Raw genomic sequence first — 21,067 nt, 5'->3', positions numbered from 1 at the left:
ATCTAATATATCGGCCAATATGAAATAAAAACATTGATATACACTGTACAGTACAAGGCAAAGAAGCGGAACAATACTTAATTAAATTAAGAAACTTCAAGTGTCAACATAGGAGTGTAAAATGTTCACCATATTCGATAACTGTGGACATGACTTAACAGTTGCATACAGTATATCTTTGTTAATTTCATCAAGATTTGACGTTAAAATGCTGTAATATGTTACGTAAAATGTACAGGAAATGAAGCAAAAAAAACAAAGCAAATCCGCCACTTCGTAGGACGCAAGAATTTGTGTAATATACAAATGTGCAAACACAAATGTATTAAGATGCACCTCTGCTTCAACAGATAGCAGAAGTGCAAGATGTGGTGAGATGAAGAATGACTCAGCAGTTCCTGTTTGGCATCATTCGGCTCAAGCCGCCACCGTGCCACTTCCCGTCTGTCTTTTGATTGTCACGCATGCAAAACATCAAGGGTCTCTCACCTCTGTCTTTCCTTTCGTCATACAAGTATTTCTGTTCTCCTGCGGCACGTCCCAAATCACCTAAAACGGCCAAAACCATCAAATTGCAATCATTTTCACATCACTGCCATGACTCTACGAATTGATCGTTATTGTTCAATCACCGCGCGCGGTGTCTCATTCAGCTTGTTGGTGTCCACTGCCACGATGGTGTCCCTGGCGCCGAGGAAGAGGACACCTGACGCGGGATCCAACAGGAATGCGCTGAAGTTGGACACGGACCCAAACTCTCGCTCACCCAAAAGAGTATCTGTGGGTAAAAAAAAAAGCTAACTGAAACCTTTGTATGTCCAAATATGGTCATTTTCACATTTTTCACAAATTGATACTATTTTTCTATCCCTACGTTGCCAGTAATGTTGACGCTTTATTAACCAATATAAAGTGATGTTAGCGAGAGCCACTACATCGTGATAACTTACATTGATGTTTCTGCATCTGGCAATTTATTATTATATTATATTATTAGTATGGGATTTTTTTTTAATGGGCTTTAGGTGAACTGATGAATACACACACGCTCGCACGCACGCACACACACACGCACACACACGCACACACACACACGCACATACACATACTCACATACTCACCCATATATATATATATATATATATATATATATATATGTGTGTATATGTGTATATATATATATGTATATGTATTTAAAAAAAATAAAATAAAAAAATATTTATTAAATTTTTTAATTGATTTGTTGGATTTTAAAAAAAAAAAAAAAAAAAAGGAGAGCAATGATGATGTCAAATCGAATGAACAATACTGAGCTCTCCTGTAAAAAGAAAAAAAAAAAAAAAAAAAAACAATATAAAGTGATGACAAACAAATCAATTAACTCTCTTCAACAGTCAACTGAGAAACTCCGCCTCTTTCGTCACTTTGTGGGAGCCTTGTGGTTTTACGACTCCTCAAGTTTGAATCTCTGGATGTTTTTTTTTTTAGACAATACAGAAACACTCATGGCTCTAAGACCTTTGAAAAATAGTTCGGGAAGATGATGAACCAAAGTCATTTTTGAAAGAGAAAAATGGTAAATTATAACACACACACACACACACACACACTTGTCTTTGCATCATCGTGGGGACATCTCATTGACATGATGCATAACCCCAACCATCAAAAATAATGACCTACCTCCATTCCTTACCCTTACCTCAACCATAACCAAATTCAAACCTAAACTCTAAAACCAAGTCTTGACCCTCAAAAAGAGATTTGAACTTGTGGGGACCACCAAAATGTCCCCACAATTTCTAGCAAAGACAAAAGCATACTCACACACACACACACACAATCTACCACCCAGTCAGTGTGTGTCTGTTTCCATTTGCAAAAATGTCATTTCTCATTCACCAAGGAGCCATCTGTTTAACTAAAAGCCTCCTGGCACTTTAAAAGCCACCAGCGCTCAGACGGATCCTCGCAACCAGACACACACACACACACACACACACACACACTGTCAGGCAGCAATATTGCATATAATGGGCTGCGAGGGAATCGCAATGAAGAAAATACAAAAGTATCATTAATTCATTCAATCGGTGTGATTTGTCTTTCCTCAACCACTCCAAGCACACGCAATAATGCGCAAAGGTGACGTGAGTGCTGGTGACAGAGGCCAAAGGCAAGGTCTTCCGGAACGTCCTTTGGAGCCGGTCGTCGAACCTGCGAAACTTCCCCCTCGACCGCAATCCTCGGGCGACACCGTCTGCCCTTTGCGCGCACACTTGCTCGTGCAAACTTTAACTAAAAAAAGCATCGCTTGTGACAATAAGAGCGTTAAAACAACCATATGCGGCATTTTAACGATAACGTAGCTGCGACCTTAAAAAAAAAAAAAAATCACACTGCTGAGTGAATAAATGAATCAGTAGTCTTAAAATATAAACATTCGCTTCCCTGGCATTAATCATTCATTCATCATACATTAAACATGACTCGGGCCAGCAGGGTGGGAGTCAGCGTTCATGTGTTTATGTACCTCAGAAAATAAATAAAAAAGAGAGTGGCATTTTAGAATTAAAAACACGTTTTTGTCGATGCTGCAATGGATTACTGGCGTTTTCATTCATTTCAATTGAAGCCTATCATTTGAGATAATCAACACATGCAGAGCGTGTTTCTGTCTGCAGGGCATCGCAGGCCTGCACCAACCAGGAAGTGATCATTATACAGCCTGCCTGCTTCGTGTGTCAATCAAGAGTGACGGCATGGAGACAGGAGAGTCGGAGTAGCGCGCACGTGCACTAGAAACACACACAACGAAGCCCTGAGGTGAGACAGGACACAGCTGTGAAACACGCACGCACGCACATGCCGATATTCTCCCCTCAGCAAAGTAAAACAGTCAAATATTCTGAATGTTGGTCCCATATTTTATTGTTGTAAGGGAGGAAATTAAGGGAGCAAAAAATTATTGATTTTATTCATTATATATTTTTAATTAGTCTAATAAAATAAATATGTTTTATTTAAAATATTACCATGCTCCCAAAGACGTATTTATATGTTTTTAGTTTTTTTTTTCTTTTTTTAATGCTAGAGCATACAGAAGGCTTTGATGCAGCCTCTGAACTGAAGAGAATGGTTGAAGCAATGGTAGTTATTACAAAAACGGCCAGCAGGTGCCAGCAGAGTATAAGAGATCAACCATGTTACAAAAAGCACTTTTACTCACAGTTTTAAACAGATTTGTAAATAATAGGTAAAACTTAGCTATATTCTAATGCTAATTTGAATATATATTTTTTCCTGGTGAAAGAAGAGATTATAATCTTTCTTTTGGTATATATAATATTCTGTGGGCCTTGCAAAATCAGTCAAAATCTAGTAAAGAGGCGAAGGATTGCTTCAGGGAAAATGGCTGCTAGTGAATGAGTTAATATCGGAATCGCCACACGCCAAAAAAATAAATCCATATCAGTTTATTATTATAAATTAATGATATTCAGTGACCATGTTAATGATTTCTCATAATTGGTGTCGTGTGCCCTCCGAACAAGGATAAGTATGGCATAAGAAACTGATGATTTTTGTCTTTTATTTTGAGCAACTTTTTAACTTCATACAAGACTCGTGGCTTAATCACCGTAAGAGCTAAAACACATTTCAAAACACATACAACTCATTCGCAACTATCGTTCACATTTTGAAACACAAGTGCTAATAAACATCAAATCATCACACAAAACACACAGTTTAAAATAGGAAAAGCAAACTTTTCACCATACTTAAGCTGCTAATGTGCAAACTGTGTTAAACGGGAAGTGTGTCGAAAACAGGAAGTCAAAATTGACCATGCAAATTTCAAAATAAAATACAGTCATTACTTCTGTGTAAAATATAATTATGATTATTTATAATTGGGAAACTGATAAACATGGAATTTTTTTTAATCAATATCACGTTTTCAAATGATCACGATAACTCTTTTTAGAAGAGGTCCTTGCGTTTTAAGCAGAAAGTGGACGACAAGGTCAAGGATGAGAGAGCTCTTCCCTGCGCTGCATTTTCTTTTTCACATAACAAATCCCAGCTTCCAACCTCGCCTGTCATTTTCCGCTTCCCAATTCCTCCTCCTCCTCCTCCTCCTCCTCCTCCCCCGACACTCTACTCTCTCCAGGCCAGCGGGTGACTGGCTCGCGCTGATAAGCAGTAGCACTACTAATCAGGCTTGCCCTAAATTCACCCATGGCCGCCAGGATTGTGTGTGCGCGCGCGTGGGAGCCCGCAGCGGCCCTCGCGAGGGCGGTACGCGCATATAATGTGTACTCGTGCATGACCAACTTTCTCAGTGAATGAGAATCCCGCTACTTGTATCTTTATAGTACACATCCCCCCCCCTGTTGCGTAATAAAAACATCTGCTGAGATTAAATAAGATGCAGGAGAAATGTTTAGCTTATAGCACATTTACAGTGTTGACCTTTCACCTCTATATTTTAATTAAATGTCACACTGTAGTTTACACGAGAAATGCTGGAAGGACTTCATCAGTCTCGACCGAATGAAGTCAAGGGGGATTAACGGCTTTATTATTACCAGTGGGTGATACATGGGTCGATGAAAAAAAAATAAATGCTAAATAGCTGTACATCAGCAGATGCTGTATGCAGTATCTCATAAAAGTAATCACACCCCTCACATTTTCTGCATATTTAATGATATCTTTTCGTGGGACAACACTGAACAAATGACACTGACACAATGCAATCTAGTCAGTGCACAGCTAACAGTGTACTGTAAATTTACCATTCCTTCAAAATAATTCAAAATGCAGCTATTAATAACCAAACCCCCAGGCAACAAAAGTGAGCACACCCCTAAGTGAAAATGCCCAAAGTGTGTGTGGCCGCCATTATTTTTCCAGCACTGCTTTAACTCTCTTCGGCATTGAGTTCACTAGAGCTACACAGGTTGCCACTGGCCTTCCCACTGAGGATGTCCCACAGGGATGTGATTTGACCAAAGTGAAATTATCTGAAAATTTAGCCGGGGGTCTGGGGGCCGCTGGCACCCAGCTAGGTCCATTTGGGCATAAATTTTCAATGTATATTGAACTATCCCATATAAAATGGCAGTCTTAGTCAACTCAAAATCAGTCACATTCAAAAACATTGGACTGCCTTTGCTTTTAAAAACTATCACTGAGAATATCATCATATCTAACTAATGTGATTACTAAGTTAACACATAAATAATGTTGAAGAGTTCAAATTTCATGAACAAATAATTGTATCATGACCAAATGAAAAGTAACTCATATTAGAGCATACCACAAATGTCTTTGTTATAGCAGAAGATGTTATCTGTCGGAGTCATGTGCATACACAATGAACTACTAAAAAAAAAAAAAAAAAAAAAAAAATTTTTTTTTGGGGGGGAGATAAAAAAAGCGGAATTCCGCGAATTTGCGGAAAAATCACATCCCTGGTCCCAGAGATGTTCAATAGGGTTTAGGTCTGGAGACATACTTCCGATGCCGCTGATGATTCACCAATGTGTCAATATATATATATATATAATTTTTACATGTTTTTGAGATCCACAAATATATCCGTGATTTTCACATGTTGTAAATGTTTGTAAGAGTCGTATTTCGTTTCCCGAGGTGTGTTGAATAAACACAAAATAGGAGATCAAATAAAGGCTTGTTTTCCATTTTTCAATTTCCAATTTTAAACAAGGAAACTTCCTGTTCAATGGAGACGGCAACACTGCCTCCTACTGGACGGAGGAGGAACAGGCTTTTAGACACGCGAATATATGAGGATCTCAAAAACGTGAAAATCACCAATATATTTCTGTGAATAATTTTGAGACAAATCTCTCTCCATAAAGGTATCGGTGGCTGGTATCAGCAGCCTCCACGAGTACCCGATACCTTAAAATAAGGCCATCTAATAACGATACCTGGTACAGGTACTCACACATCCCTAATATATTTGTATATATATACTGTATAAGTATGCATGTATATGTTTATAACGTATGTGTGTATGTTTTATTACGACAAAAAATACTGCCACTCAAATTGCACGGGAAAGACGACGCCGATGCACTGTGTGAACTTCAAGCATCCCTGGAGAGAGTGTGACACAAACACAGTCACGTCAGAGATAAACACATATTGCATGAGAGTATGTGCATGCACGTGTTATGTCACGACTCCCTGGCCCGGAATCATCGTCTCCCTCTGCATCTATTTGAAACACCCTGAGTGCCGCACCTCTTTTACACTTGCGCACACACACACGCATTCACGTATGAATAAAACATGTGCCAAGAGATCAGGGTGTGCGTCTGCATGCGTGATCATCTGTCGCACACGATAGATCAGCGCCGATGCTGTTATTTATTCATTGGCTGCATTAGGTCTGTAGACAGACTCACATTCGCATTAAATACACATACATGTGACTTTATTTGGAGAGAGGTCAAAAGGGCATTTCCCACGATGCCTCCTGTGATGCCATCAACACCCTGCACTACGGCAGGAGGAAAAAGGAGGCGTGGCTTTCCCTTCCTGGTCAATACAATAGAGGCCTGGAACATAAACTTAAACATAAAGCGGCTCTGCCGTTTTATGAGAACACTTGCCAAGAGGATGAAACGGCGAACCTCCCATCCCCAAGGTGCGATCTGCCCACTCTCACTTTCCCGCCAGTGACAAACACCTTGCACGACCTGTCTCACAAGTGCACGTGTGCATTCATAAGCATGTGGCAGCGCAGCAAGATTTGATTCGGAGGTAGAAATTAACAGTTGGTGATACAAGTAGATAAATATTTATAATCGCCAACATTCAAACCGTAAATACACCACAAACTATGATTCCAAAACAAAGTATCTTGGGCTGCAACTAATGACTTCAGTAATCGATTAATCTGGCAATAATTTTTTCTATTAATAAATGAAGCTGATTTTTTTAAAATAAGATTAACATTTATGTACTTTTTTTCCCTAAAAACAAGACATTATTTTAAATTGACAGTGCACAACATAAATTAATTATGATTCAGTTACTGGTTTGGTCTGTAATGTGAGGAAAATAGGAGGCAAATGTAATTGCTTTATTTTGCTTCAAAACAACTCGTCTGTATTCATGAAGGACGTCAGAAATTTTGAGCATTTGGACCTTTTTAAATTTAAAAAAAGATATATGAAGGATTATTTAATTATCAAAAAAATAATTATCAATTAATTTGGTTCGTCATCAATTAACTCATTCACTGCCATTGACGGCTATAGATGTCAAAAATTCATTTGAAGTATTTCTATAAGTTGAATTTTTTTTTCCACTTTTGTTAACAAGAGTATGAAAACCTTTTTTTATTTTTTAGAAATCCAGATATAAAATGTGTGATTAATCGTGAGTTAACTACTGAAGTCTTGCAATTAATTACAATTAAAAATGTTCATCGCCTGACGCAACTTAAAGATTATTAAAAAATTCGGGACGTCAAGCGATTCAATTTTTTAAATCGTAAATAATCGCATGACTTCACTAGTTAGCTCACAATTAATCACACATTTTATATCTGTTCTAAATGTACAACAACAAAATATAGGTTTTCATACTCTTGTTAACAAAAGTAGAAACAATGTTAAACTAATAGAAATAGTTCAAATGAATTTTTGACGTCTATAGACAGTGAATGAGTTAATGGTTGCATCTGTAATTGTATTATCGTGTATTGTTACCATTAGAAATAAATGCCGTAGAGAGGATTTATTTTTAAAAATACCGTTGAAGTATGAATCATCAACTTGGAGTTTTAGAAAAGTCCTTTTAGCTTAAGGCTAACAAACATTGACGCGTTCACAAATACCATTTGTGTCAATGTATATTTGAATGAAATACAAAGTAAACTATTAATAAAATAATACCGCGGCCTATTGAGGAACTGAGACTGTCTCCATGGACACATACACTAGAACTGAAGTATACTGCCCCCAGGTGGCCAAGGCATGTTTAACTTCTTTACGTTCGTTCTATTTAATTATGTCATTGCAGCGTGAATTTTTTTTTTTTTTACAACAGTGTGAACATGTAAGTACTGTCGTCCAGCATATTTTTAGCATCGTCAGCACATCTCACAGGACGCTGAGTAACCGCAACACGTGTGCTTTAAGTCCCTCCACATCAGAAAGGCCAGACCACACAGCAAAACAAAAACAAAAAAAAGAAAAAGCCTGGCCTTAATAAAGTATTGAAAGGATGAGTCTTATTTTGCCATCTCTTTACCCGGCTGTGAGCGGCTGTTCCATTACGTAATCAGATCTGTCATTCATGTGTAAAAGCTGGAACACTCGAAATAATCCGCACGCACACACGCACGGATGTTTATTCCCTCCCTCGCAAATCAAGATGTTGACCGCCGCGTATCGCGTCCGTTTCTTTGCGCCACCTCGCAGTGTTGTGACTTTCCCCTCGGCCACTTCTCTCCGTGTTCCTCAGCGACAAGCGCCCCGTGGGTCGGCCGGGGTGGTCACTCTCGTCTAATAAGCCCCCGTCGCCGAGATTAACCACCACCCATGATAAATTTCGCCCCCGCCAACCGCTCAAACCAACTGTCTGCTCGATTAAACCTAAAGCGGGAGAGATGGACCTCCCTTTTCATCTCCTCTCGGGCCGAGGTGACAGCTCATCTCCACTTCAGCTGACATTATTTATTTCAACCTGAAGAGCACTGAAGCCTGCTTTGCTCATCCAGTTTCCAGTTTAAAGACAAGTGCACTAGCTTAATGCTAATGCTAGTTAGCATCTAAATTGGGGTTCATTAACCCTTTAAGGAACAGACTGAGCACAAACTGCTTTCGCGTGATCAAAATCTCTCATATATTCTTTATCCTCTGCATAGAACAAGTAATATTAGTGCTGCACTAATGAGATAATAGAGGAGTTGAAACATTTAAATCAGGGTGCTACATTAAGCTTTTGAGCCATGTTATGCTAGCCTGGAAAATGGGACTTTTGTCATGTGCAGTTACAGTTTTTTTTTTTTTGCATGCTTTTCCCCCCCCCGTCCCTCTCGCTTTTTTTTTTTTTTGCAGTATAAGATCAAACTGAATATTTAAGCTTTGCCATTCTCTGGGCTTTATATTATGTTCATTCCTTTTATTATAGAAGGATTTAACATGGCATTCAAAAAAAAAAAACTGTAGTAAATATATCAATGATGATTGATCAATTTAAGGTGAAAAAACTTACAATATTAAAAAAAATGAAAAGAAAGAAATGTTTATTTTATCATATTTATTTATTATTATTATTATTATTATCATTTACATATTATTGGCCCAGTGAGTCACTGTTAATGTTGAACCCTGTTAGTTTGACTGTCAAATAAACAAATAGCAAGGTGTAACTCTATTTGTTTTGTTTTATTTAAAACAACCACATAGCTTTTCAGTCTGCTAGCTTAATGCTAGCGCTAATTAGCATATGTTTTTTTTTAACCCTTTAAGCAACGAGCTGAACCCAAATGGTGGGCCGTTAAGGCCCGTATCCCGCTGAAGGGGACGCGACATTTGCAAAGCTAGCGAATGTTCGCCAAACGTACTCTTAACATTCATCAGATTTTCTAATGCTTTAATGTTTTTTCTTGTTGTTGTCTTGAGCACGCTCAAAATCGCCTTGCGTCAAGAAAAGAAAAAAACTGTTGGCGAACATCTGGTGAACGTTTAGCAACCTTCAACGAACCCTGACGAGAAATAAACATTCAATACTTTGCAAATCTTCGCCCCTCATTCATGGTCTTAACATATCTAGACAGACAATATACCAGCACTCAAGGTCATACATTCTTTATCCTTTGCATAGAATGACTAATATTAGTGCCGTACTGATGAGTTGAGAAGAGCTTGTGTAACAAATTGTGTAATTAAAGTGTGATAAAGCGCATTACACAGCAACACATTGTTTAATTAAATAACAAGCCTTTCTTCTGCTGTTTGAACAAGGTCAAGCCGCATTTAATCTGCTCTACCCCCTGCTGTCAACAGCGCTAAAAGGCCTCAGATCTAAACTAAAAAAAACAAAAAAAAAAAACTGCTCCTCCACCCAAACAAGCACGTGTGAGTGTGTGTATGTAGTACACACTTGCTCGCCACAAAAACAAGTGCAGCTGAGGACATCCTTGGACAATGTGGAATTTCAGTGGCGAAGCCGGTTTAAGTGTCACAACACAGCGTGCACGCACACACATGGTAGTGTGGTTTTATGGGAGGGGCATATAAATAATGCTCAGATGGAACATGTTGTGCTTGTTAGATAACCATCCTCACCTTGTGTGGATATTATGTTTACCTTAGGTTGATTAACACAACTAACTGCTTTATAACCCTGGCTGGCACACACACACAGACACAGGTGAGCATAAGCACAAAGGCGGAGAACTAACAAAAGCTTCCTGCCAGTGCGTTCTGTGTTGACACATAAAAGGTCAGTCAGCTCCAATGTCGCTGTGTCTCACGCAAGCTACACCGCACGCATCCGACACCCGTACACGAATACGAGAACTAGACTGACGAAATGACGACCCCACCTTATATTTGCCATCAACGCCGCAATCGTGCGTGTATAGCGTTCGCACTAAATGACTCATGGGAAAGTCGGCCCATGGAGTTGATGCATCAATCACGTATTGCAGCGAAACACACCGTGAGCGCAACTGTCACTGCTGAGTGACAAAACGTTTTGGACGCGCAGCTGCATGCGAGTGAACAAAGGGAAGCAGCACACTAGGAAATCTGCGAGGTGCGCGCTTGCCCTGTCGGTAAGCCATTAACGCTGTTAATCATTTGTCAAACAAGTTCGGTATCCGGGTAGCTCTCCAGGAAAAAAAAAAAAAAAAAAAAAGTTCGGTATCAGGCTTGAACAATGCTGTCTGTCGTGTGTGCGCAATGACATCATCAAAAGCAGCACTCACACGTCAGGAAACCAGGCTTACTTTAACGGACATCATGTTTCAAACTAAAAGCCTATTAGTGGCCGCCACGCCCAGAAATTAACTCTTAAGTCCACACAAACACACACAGCATGAGCTGACCCATATGTTTAGGAAGATAAATCCACATCGCCCCAAAGTGTAACGCATTAGCTACTATACATCACTCACGCTTAAGACAGGCTTTCAAAATAAAATTCACAAACAGTCTCATTAGCAGATTGTTTTGCATTCATTCCTTTAGTGTATGTTATATAAGTATAGTGAAAAATGGATGGATAATTGTTCAAGCACTGTGGTTGTGTATGTTGAAACTACAAATACTGAAACCAGGAAAAATGGAGGCCACTACTTCAAACATCTCTCATATTAGGGACGGCCGAGTACAGATATCAGCTTTCGATATCAGGTCAATACCTGGTCTTATTTCAAGGTAGCAGTACTCGTGGCGGTCTTGAGGCCGTTTTACGATCAGAAAATAGAAATTTGAAGAAAAGATAAATGGCATTCATTTCATGCAATCTTAATGAAAAATGCTCACTCTAAAAACTGTTGGGTCAAAAGTAACCCAATTATGCATCAAAAATGGACCGATCCACTTTATGGGTCAATTTGACACAACTTTTTGGGTTGTTTTATACAAAATTACCCAATTTTTGGACCCAAGTAAAGGATCTGACCAATATTTATGTGTTGTTTTACACTAAAAGACCCATTTCTTGACTCAAAGTTGGGTCAAATCGACCCAAGTAGGGGATCGGTCCATTTTTGACCCATAGTTGGGTTATTTTTGAATAAACAGTTTTTAGTGTATATTGGGAAAAATAGATCTTTCTTTAAAATTATCTGTACATTTTATGTATTACAAGTATTAGTGGTGTCAGTTCTTAGTACTTAAAATTACCAGTCACTGGTTTGTAGGGGAAATTTTTTTAGATGGGGAAAGTACCGATATCTGGTATACAAGGCAGATACCAGCCTTATATGTGGCTGTTTTACGATCAGGAGCTAGAAATTAGAAAAAAAAAATTGCCATTAATTTTATGCAATTTTAAGAGAAAATGCTATAATGGGATATATGAGTCTTTCTTTAAAATAATCTGTCATTGTTTTTTTTTTTGGGGGGGGGACATTTTATGTATCAAAAGTACTAGTGGTTATTGGTACTTGAGTCGGTATCGGTGGCTACTTAAAAGTTGAATACTCGTAGTGGTATCGGCCTAAAAAAAAGGAGTGTTGAACATCCCTAGAAATTTTGTGTATCAAAAGCCCTAGTGGTATCAGTACTTGGTATCGGTATCAGTGAATACTCAAAAGTAGAGTACTTGTGCACACAACTCGACAACGAGGCACTCTAAAGTGGCCACACTAGTGGACTATCCGAAGGGAGGCCGTTTTTTCAGGGGATAGGCATGGCTACAATTCACTTTACATGGATTTGAATTCAGCAAATGTCATAAAATTAGTGACCGTGCCCGGCTGTGACATTTTGCCCTCCGCAAGCATCTCATTGGTCGACATTCATTATGTAAGAAGATGAATCCATGCTTGTAATGTACACCAACTAATCTTGCGTTGCATCCGTTGTGAGTCATCACGACAAGAAGCATTTTAATCTCATCTGGACTGCTGGGATCCCATTTGGGTCAATGGTGTAGTGGGAAATGAGGGTTGGGGGGGAGGGGGGGGTTGTTATATAGAAAGCACTTAAACTGATGAGGTTGCTCAAGATGCTCCTTGACGTCACAGTGCCGGCGGGCAGCGGAATATTACTCCAAAGTCAAACACACGTCACTTGACCATGTTTTGCCCGCAAGTTGCGCGTCTTGTTTTGAAACACATCGGTGGGGTCATTTATTTAGGAAACACACCTGCCTAACATTGCAATGCAAACGATATGAAAACGCAAAGCCCTAAACAGTGGGAGTGTTCCTACCACCAGTGCTGATCTGAGAAAAACAGTTTAGGATCATTTCTCCCTTGGTGCCTTTCATTTCCACCTGACGCTCCAATTAAAAGCAACCACAGTAAAGAAAGCTTATATGGTGAGCGGGTAGGGACAATGGGGGATTCGGAATGGGAGGCACAGAAGGTGGTATTTAATGAGAGGTGTGCCCACACATGCACACACTTAAAGACCACTCTTGCTAGCACAAGCAGGAATTAACAGCAACATGTTTTTTTTTGTTTTTTTTTTACTCTACAGCTCTCTCTTTCTATGGCTTTTCCTTTGTGTCAGCTTCTGCCAGTTTCCTGTCTTTAAGGATTTCCTTACCACCAACAACCACCTATCAACACCCCTCCAGCCTTTGCACAATAACGCCAGTTTACTGTCGAGGATCCATTACTCATGGCGGCGGGGAGCGCCTGCGCTTTGGGTGTGTGTGTGTGAGTGTGCGCTTCGTTGAGCTGCAAATGAGTTCAAGTGCATCTCTTGTTTTCTTTCCAAACCGGTTCAGCCAAAGGCGCTTGCGGGTCAGCTGCGAACAGGTTCGACCTGACCGGAGAGTGAAAGTGTGCGCTTGCGTCAAGGTGGCGCTTGTAAGAGGGCATTTGTCTGGAATTGTTTCGCAAAAAGCAAAGAGTCTAGGAAGAATGAGGCAAATTCAGAATGTAGAAACATCTTGTGTAGGTCATTTTTAGCAATATTGAACACTTGTGACACATTTCATGTTTCTGCTTTAGTTATTGATTGCACCATGTTGGACAATCACTGTTCTCCTTTGCGGCACCTTGAGAGCAGTGCTGTGGCCTTTTTTTTTTTTTTTAAAGTAGAAAACCGTCCCGTTCTAGAAATGGTGACACAAGATAAATCCGTTAATTGTGCTTGCTTATGATGATAAAATTATCATGACATGATTAAGAGCCGTTTGAAGTGATTGCAAGCTTGTCCCACCTTACTCTGCCTCCGATTGGTTAATTAGTCCTCATGCCTAAAGTTAGCCAATCTTTTTTTTTTTTTTTCTTTTCAGGAGAGCTCAGTATTGTTCATTCGATTTGACATCATCATTGCTCTCCTTTTTTTTTTTTTTTTAAAAACCCAACAACAAATCAATTAAAAAAAATTTAATAAATGTTTTTTTTTCTTTTTTTTTTTTTAAAACACACATAAATATATATATATATATATATATATATATATATATATATATACTTTTTTTTTTGTATGTGGGTGAGTATATGTATGTGCGTGTGTGTGTGTGTGTGCGTGCGAGCGTGTGTGCACTCATCAGTTCACCTAAAGCCCATTAAAAAAAATCCCATACTAATAATATAATATAATAATAAATTGCCAAATGCAGAAACATCAATGTAAGTTATCACGATGTAGTGGCTCTCGCTAACAGACAGAATTAAGTAACCGCAATTAGGTTAAAAAATTCTATATACGTAGACTTTTAGTAAGCCAATCTAATCAGAGAAGGCAACAAGTATGAGCCAATTAGAGGCAGAGGAGGGTAAAAAAATGGGTAGTCTGACTCACATATATTACTGAACAGTGTGCGTCAGGGATGATTTACAAGTGGGTGTGTACGCATGCTGATTGGAAGAAAAAAAAAAGTGGGTATATCCGTTAATACACTGGACTACACCACTGCCAAGAGGCTATAAAAACAAACACAAAACACGATTAGCATGATTGATGATGCCAAAAGTCCATAAGCGCCACAACTACACCTTAAATCACTAATGTTTCTGGGATGGCTTGAAAAAGATGCTACACTTTCACAAAGTTAGATTAAAAAAAAGACGCTCTTCCGCTTGAGTGTACCTGACTGTGTCTAAATGTTCAAAAATGGCTCTCTATGAATAATAATTGGTTTCAACTTCTATCTGATGGGAGGGCCGGGGGGTTGCTAGGAAGGAATTCCAATGAGCGGATGAATAATGATTTTTGGTGCAATCTTCTGAAACCCGCTGTGGCTCTTACATAGGGGTGGGGGGTGGGGGGGTGAAGACAGTAGATAAACATCAACAAGCGACACAAGATCTACTGGATTTTTTTTAGACCGAGCAGCCTTATTTACGTCTGGCTCGAGGTGACCTTCACTTGGACCCGCTCACAGGGACATGGACGCACTACGCAGTGTGTTGTTCTTGGACGGGGTGGGATTAATGTCCACTGTGTTTAAAACATTAAAACATAATAAGTGTATTCTTCATATATGTGGTGCATCGTGATCCGTATATCATTACCAGGTATCGGTATCGGTGATACTAGCCTTTTTTTCAAGGTATTGGTACACATGACAATGGACGATACCAGTATGGCCACCACTTGTGGCCCTTTTACAATCAGGAACTAGAAATTACAAATTAAAAGACACAAAAATTGCCATTGATTTCATTCAATGTTAATGCTATACTGGGATATATATTTATGGCTTTCTTTAAAAAATATCTGTCATTGTTTTTAAGAAATATGGCCAGTACAGACGCTCCCCTACTTACGAACATTCGAGTTACGAACAACGGTACATACGAACATGTCTGCGCGCATGTCAAAAAATGTTCGGAAAGAGATGCTGTAAGTTAGATTTTGTATTGCGCACCTTTTTCCGAGTACTGTAGTGCTTCTTTCCGCCGCTAATACCGACGCTTGGCGCTGTGAGAGCTCACCCAGCATTGGAGGCTCAGCAACGTGTCGAGGAGGAGGAAGAACAAGAAACGCCTGTCGCTCATAGATAAAGCCATCGCACTCTTCGAGCAGCAAGACCCAAATATTGAATGTTGCACAAAGGTTGCAAATCAATTGAATGATGCCATACAGTGCTACCGCATCATTTATGATGAAAAAAGAAGAAAACTGTGCAATCGTCGTTAAATCGCTTCTTTCGGCCAGTTTCTAGTAAATCCTCCAAGGAAGATACTCATCAACCCTCATCTTCTTCTCCGCGACCCTCAACTTCTTCCTACATTGAAGTTACGGAGGAGGAAGTAACTTTTGAAGCCCATTCCAGCGACGACGAAGAACCTCTCATGATATAAAATCCTCCTCTTCCTCCTCCTCCTCCTCCATCAAATCCTTAAGCATCGAGTACATCTTCCAAAAGTAAGTTCAACTTCATTTTATTTATCTTATTACGTACATGTACATACTGTGTGTGTCTCTCGCTCTCTCTCTCTAACATACGTAGTACAGTACTGTACGTATTCTCTTTAAACATAAATTATAATACAAAATATAGCACTGAAGCAACTTACGAACAAATTCACCTTACGAACGATCGCTCGGAACGTAACTCGTTCGTAAGTTGGGGAGCGTCTCGTATTGGCCCGATAACGATACCTGGTATTGGCACTCGCCAACACGAGGCTATCTAACGCTGCTCATTTACAGTGCTAATGCTAGCTTCGCACTGCTAGCGCTTAAAAAAAAAATTCAGATAAGGGAGGGCCACTCAAAGGCGAAATGGTCAAAAGTGAGGCGTATCAGAAGTAACTAAAACAGGCACGAAATAAAAGCCCTCAAACTAAAACCACACTGGCCTCTTTCAGTATCACGATGATGGGAAAATAATGGGCGGAGGGTAGAAGAATGAGATGCAGGGATGAAAAACACTTCTTTTGTCTTGACATATAAGGCTTCCTTTTTATTCCCACTCGTGTGACAACACACAATCCACTGTAAGCCCATATGCGTTTCTGCCAGCGTCCTTCAGCCTGAGTCTTTAGTGTGTCAAAGGCAAAGCACGTCATGAAGAGGATTTATCTGAGCACAACTGGACAAAACACTGGACAGCAGCATCAAATCCTCCTTGTTGCTGTTTGGAATATCTCCCGGTGTCTGTTTTTATCTCCAACCACGATGCTGAAAGGCACATTTCTTTCAGTGGGACTTAATTCCTCTTTTTTTTTCATAAGGAATCACCATCCACGCCCACACAAACACATAGTTCGCCGCTAGCCAAGTGAAAATGTTGGCACTGAAGCAAAATGAAGCAATACATGTTGCATCTCGGGAGCTGCTAGAGCGACTCCTGTTTGAATAGAAAGTCCACTAGGCTGCACTTGACTATAAACATGGGAAAAGAATGACTGCTTGGCAGTAGACAGACGCAGGATAGCATAAAGAACAACATAATGCCCATTAATCGTATGTGCCTGGAGCTCAACTGTAAATGGATCCGTGCAGCCGCCACCCTGCTGGGAGCCTGCCGACCCCCCCCCCCCCCACTTGTGGGTCTAACGAGTTTCACGTGAGGGGCATTAAAAGGGTGGCTCAAGTAGTGGAAGCCACTGGAGCAACAGAGAGCAGTCAAACCCCGTTTAACGCGAGCCTTATATTCCAGACCCAAATCTGATTCACTTGTCAATCCCAGTTTAAGCTAACTGTAAAACTGACACAGAAAACAGAATGAAACAATCATCAAATTCAAACAACAAATTATTGTAGTCATAAATTTGAAGTCCGCAAGCTTAATGCTAACATATAATGTAAACTCCCAGAGAAGGGCTAACGGAATTAGCATTAGATTTATGGTGATTATGAACAAGTGCTATGCCAAAGCGTGCAGCTCTAAGTTAGCAGTTCACTTTTTGCTGTCTCACTGTATCTAAACTGTAAAAAAAAAAAAAAGAAGAAGATAGAAATATATTTTTGGGGGTGTTTTTTTTAAATTCCATTTGTGCACTTGCTCGCCCAGCGGTACTCAACAAGCAGAGTTAAGAGCCAACCAACACTAAACTCTAATTTGCTGACTTCTCTGTCACTCACCATTCGAAGCCACACACATCCAAAGCCACACACATCCAAAGTCACAGATACTACATCGTGAGGATGGCAACTCCAAGTCAACACCAAACAATAGCTGCATCTCCCATCACATCACATACACGTTTTGTATTATGCATAAAACTTTTTTTTTTTTTTATAAATTACAAAATAAATAGATAAAGGAGTTCTGTACTCTAAAATCCCATAAATTGGACTGCTTACAATCTGCGACAAGATGGGTTTCATCAAGAAAGCAACAGTTAGATACATCACGAGTGTGGACTCAAACTAGGCAAAACACACACAAACAAATACACACCTGACCACTCTTACATAACGCTGACTCTGTGACATCACATGTTGTTATTTTGTCTCACTGTGTTTACAGCGACATGATAACACAAGTATAAAAGCAACGCTGAAGACTGCTCAGCGGACACACACACACACACACACACACACAGTGAGGCAACATCTTTTCCCTCATCACTGCCTCGGGGTGCAAACGCCATCACATGGCCCCGGCCTTTTTACCAGCAAACTTGTGATGAATGATTGCGTTATCACGCAGTTCTCCTCTCATTCTTACTGTCCTTCCACTTTCCAGAAAACAGGAAGCCTGGCAAATGTGTGACCTCGCCAGTCACAACACAAAGAGGGAGCTTGTTTGAGAGTTAGTCCTGTCTTGCGATCAGGCTTGCATTTTTGGTTTAACATTTCATCCAAGCCTTTGACTTCTTTCTTATTCTGGTGTTTCTGGCCAGTCTGTGCACTGGTTGTTGATGTCTCCTTCATCACCATTTATCATGCCACCAAAAAAAAGCAGGAGGCAGAGTACTGGCGCTGTGCCCCGAGCGTGTAACAGGAGCACTGAAATGCTGAATTCACTTCGCCTTGTGTGCTGTTTTTCCGGATTTTCAACTGCACACTTGCCAGGGACATCATCATATACACTGACTGCTAACAAGATTCAATACAATTTTGCTAGTATTTGTACTAATAAATTCTCATTTTATTTACATGTTCATATCATTTCGGCTAAATCGGCCTTCCGTGTGCATTGCAACCTCTAATGTTGAGCCTGAGACACCATATAAGTGAAATGTGTGGAAAGATTGTTAGGAAATACTATTGGATATTAAAATGTCCATAATGACAATTTGTTGCTTTAAAAATGTGTATTTTTTTTTTTGTGAGACTTTCGCCATGCCATGTTTGTGTTGACAATTGCAAGATGCTGCTTTATTATGTATTGGCAAGGACTGAAATAAGTAGGCCTACTACTCATTAGGGGTGTGAATTGCGTAGTGCCTGGCGAGTCGATCCGTATCACGATTCATAGGTCACGATTCATTTTGATGCGATTAATCCCGATACGGATCTATAAATCGATTTTTTTAGTTGTTGTTTTTTAACTCAAATTTATAAAATACTAATCAGTAAACTTGTACATGTACACTGTAAGATGTGTATGAAAATGTATTTATTTACCTGAAACAACAAACAGGTTGCAGTCTGTTTCATGTTTGAACAGTATTAAAATAAAATATTATGGCTTAATGTTGCATTTATATAACATTCTCCCATGCTTAAAGTGTGAACCCTAACCCTAAGTAAGATTTTTTGGTTGAATATTTTCATCAAAAAGTGATGTTTAAAAATCGATTCGGCCGCATAGTGAATCGATTCGAGAAAAAAAAAAATCTGCCTCAAATAAAAACCAAATATCAAAATTTATAGAAACATGGTCTACGCATATAGAATTTTTTAACCTAATTCTGGTTACTTAATTTTGCCTGTTAGCGAGAGCCACCACATTGTGATAACTTACATTGATGTTTCTGCATTTGGCAATTTATTATTATATTATATTATTAGTATGGGATTTTTTTTTAATAGGTTTTTAGGTGAACTGATGAATACACACACGCTCGCACGCACGCTCGCACACACACATACACATACTCACCCACATACAAAAAAATATATATATATATATATATATATATATATATATATATATATATATATATATATATTAAAAAATGTTTTAATAAAAAATAAAAAAGGAGAGCAATGATGACATGTCAAATCGAATGAACAATACTGAGCACTCCATAAAAAAAGAAAGAAAAAAGAATCATTTCGAGAATTGCGCACTGTAATATCGCGATATATTGCACAATCGATTTTATTAACACCCCTACTACTCATACTAGGTCTGAAATAAGTCCCTAGTTTCTACTGTTTTAAAGTGAAGTGAAAATATGATAAAGATTTCAAAGCACAAATATTGTTTAGCTGTGCATGAGTCAACTTTGCAAAGACAAGAGTATTTGTTGCAGGTGCACCCAACATTGTGGTCAAGGCATCTACTTACATTGCCGACCGCTCACAGTCGCTGCCCAAGCGGCTCCGGTGAGCAGACAGCTCACCGGCAGGAGGAACATCACGGCGGCAGGAGTCATCCGAACTCGGCTTCTGTCCCGTCCAAGTGTCGGATGGAGGTCCACTCGCTTTTTTTTTTTGGGATATGTATTCCACGTGTGGTGCCTGTGTTTCAGCTGCAGGGCATCCTCGCGTTGACTCTTGGCCAAGTTAAGAATAGCACAGGATGATCAAGCCGAGCGCGATTCCTGTTAGAAGACTTCGCCCAGAGCTGCCGCCACATTGCTCGCGTCGGTGCGCTCCGCAAAAGCAGCCGGAGGAGGAGTGCGCGGTGCATTCATTGCACAGGTGTCGTTTTGTATCCCCGCGTTAAAACAAGGTGTCGAGCGGTATCACTTAACTGCAACAAAAAGTCATCCAAAGTGGCGTCATCTTGGTACGCGTAACATCCTGGACGAGACAGCGAAGAGTCGCGCGTATGGCCAACCGGATGTGCCGACGCCAGTCCCACCGGCCGAACACACATCAATTCGCGCGTTTTGTTTCGAAAGATACGCGGGGATATTGAATAGGAAACTATAGAAACGGCGTTTGACAGAAAGGTTTGCGCGCAGGCTGGTGCTACTGCTCAGCAGCCAGCACACCACTGAACGCCTACATGGGGATTGGAGACTCCGCCCCCCGGAAAAGGCAGCGCACAACAGGTAAAAATGATGACGTAGAAGCCATACATTTATTTTGTAGTTCTAAAACTTTCTATATTTACCACCGCTTTTGAAAAAAAATTATATATATATTTTTATATTATATTATAAATATATATTATATTGTAGTGATGAAGCAATTAACACTTCCCAGCATGTTAGTAAATCGTTGTATAACCGTAAGCTAATTAAAAGTTGCTCTTTATTTGAGTTAGCATAAGTGTGTTTTTGGTATCTTTGAAGATGGGAAGAGCA

The 21,067-nt window shown here is 39.7% G+C and overlaps 1 protein-coding gene across 1 annotated transcript in view; it reads right to left on the bottom strand.

The window, feature by feature from the left end:
- Positions 1-20,774, bottom strand: part of sema4f (sema domain, immunoglobulin domain (Ig), transmembrane domain (TM) and short cytoplasmic domain, (semaphorin) 4F) — a 28,744-nt gene extending 7,970 nt beyond the window's left edge. Inside the window, exons 1-3 of the mRNA XM_077544698.1 lie at positions 20,101-20,774; positions 633-778; positions 490-549 (exon numbers count right to left, since the gene is read on the bottom strand). Of these exons, the coding sequence (XP_077400824.1) occupies positions 490-549; positions 633-778; positions 20,101-20,188 (294 nt within the window). The 5' untranslated portion in view covers positions 20,189-20,774. The remainder of the gene's footprint in view (positions 1-489; positions 550-632; positions 779-20,100) is intronic.
- Between the last annotated feature and the right edge of the window lie 293 nt (positions 20,775-21,067).

This window comes from Vanacampus margaritifer, chromosome 15 (assembly GCF_051991255.1).
Source record: "Vanacampus margaritifer isolate UIUO_Vmar chromosome 15, RoL_Vmar_1.0, whole genome shotgun sequence".
NCBI classification, from domain to species: domain Eukaryota; kingdom Metazoa; phylum Chordata; class Actinopteri; order Syngnathiformes; family Syngnathidae; genus Vanacampus; species Vanacampus margaritifer.
This window is presented reverse-complemented; position numbering and strand designations above follow the sequence as displayed.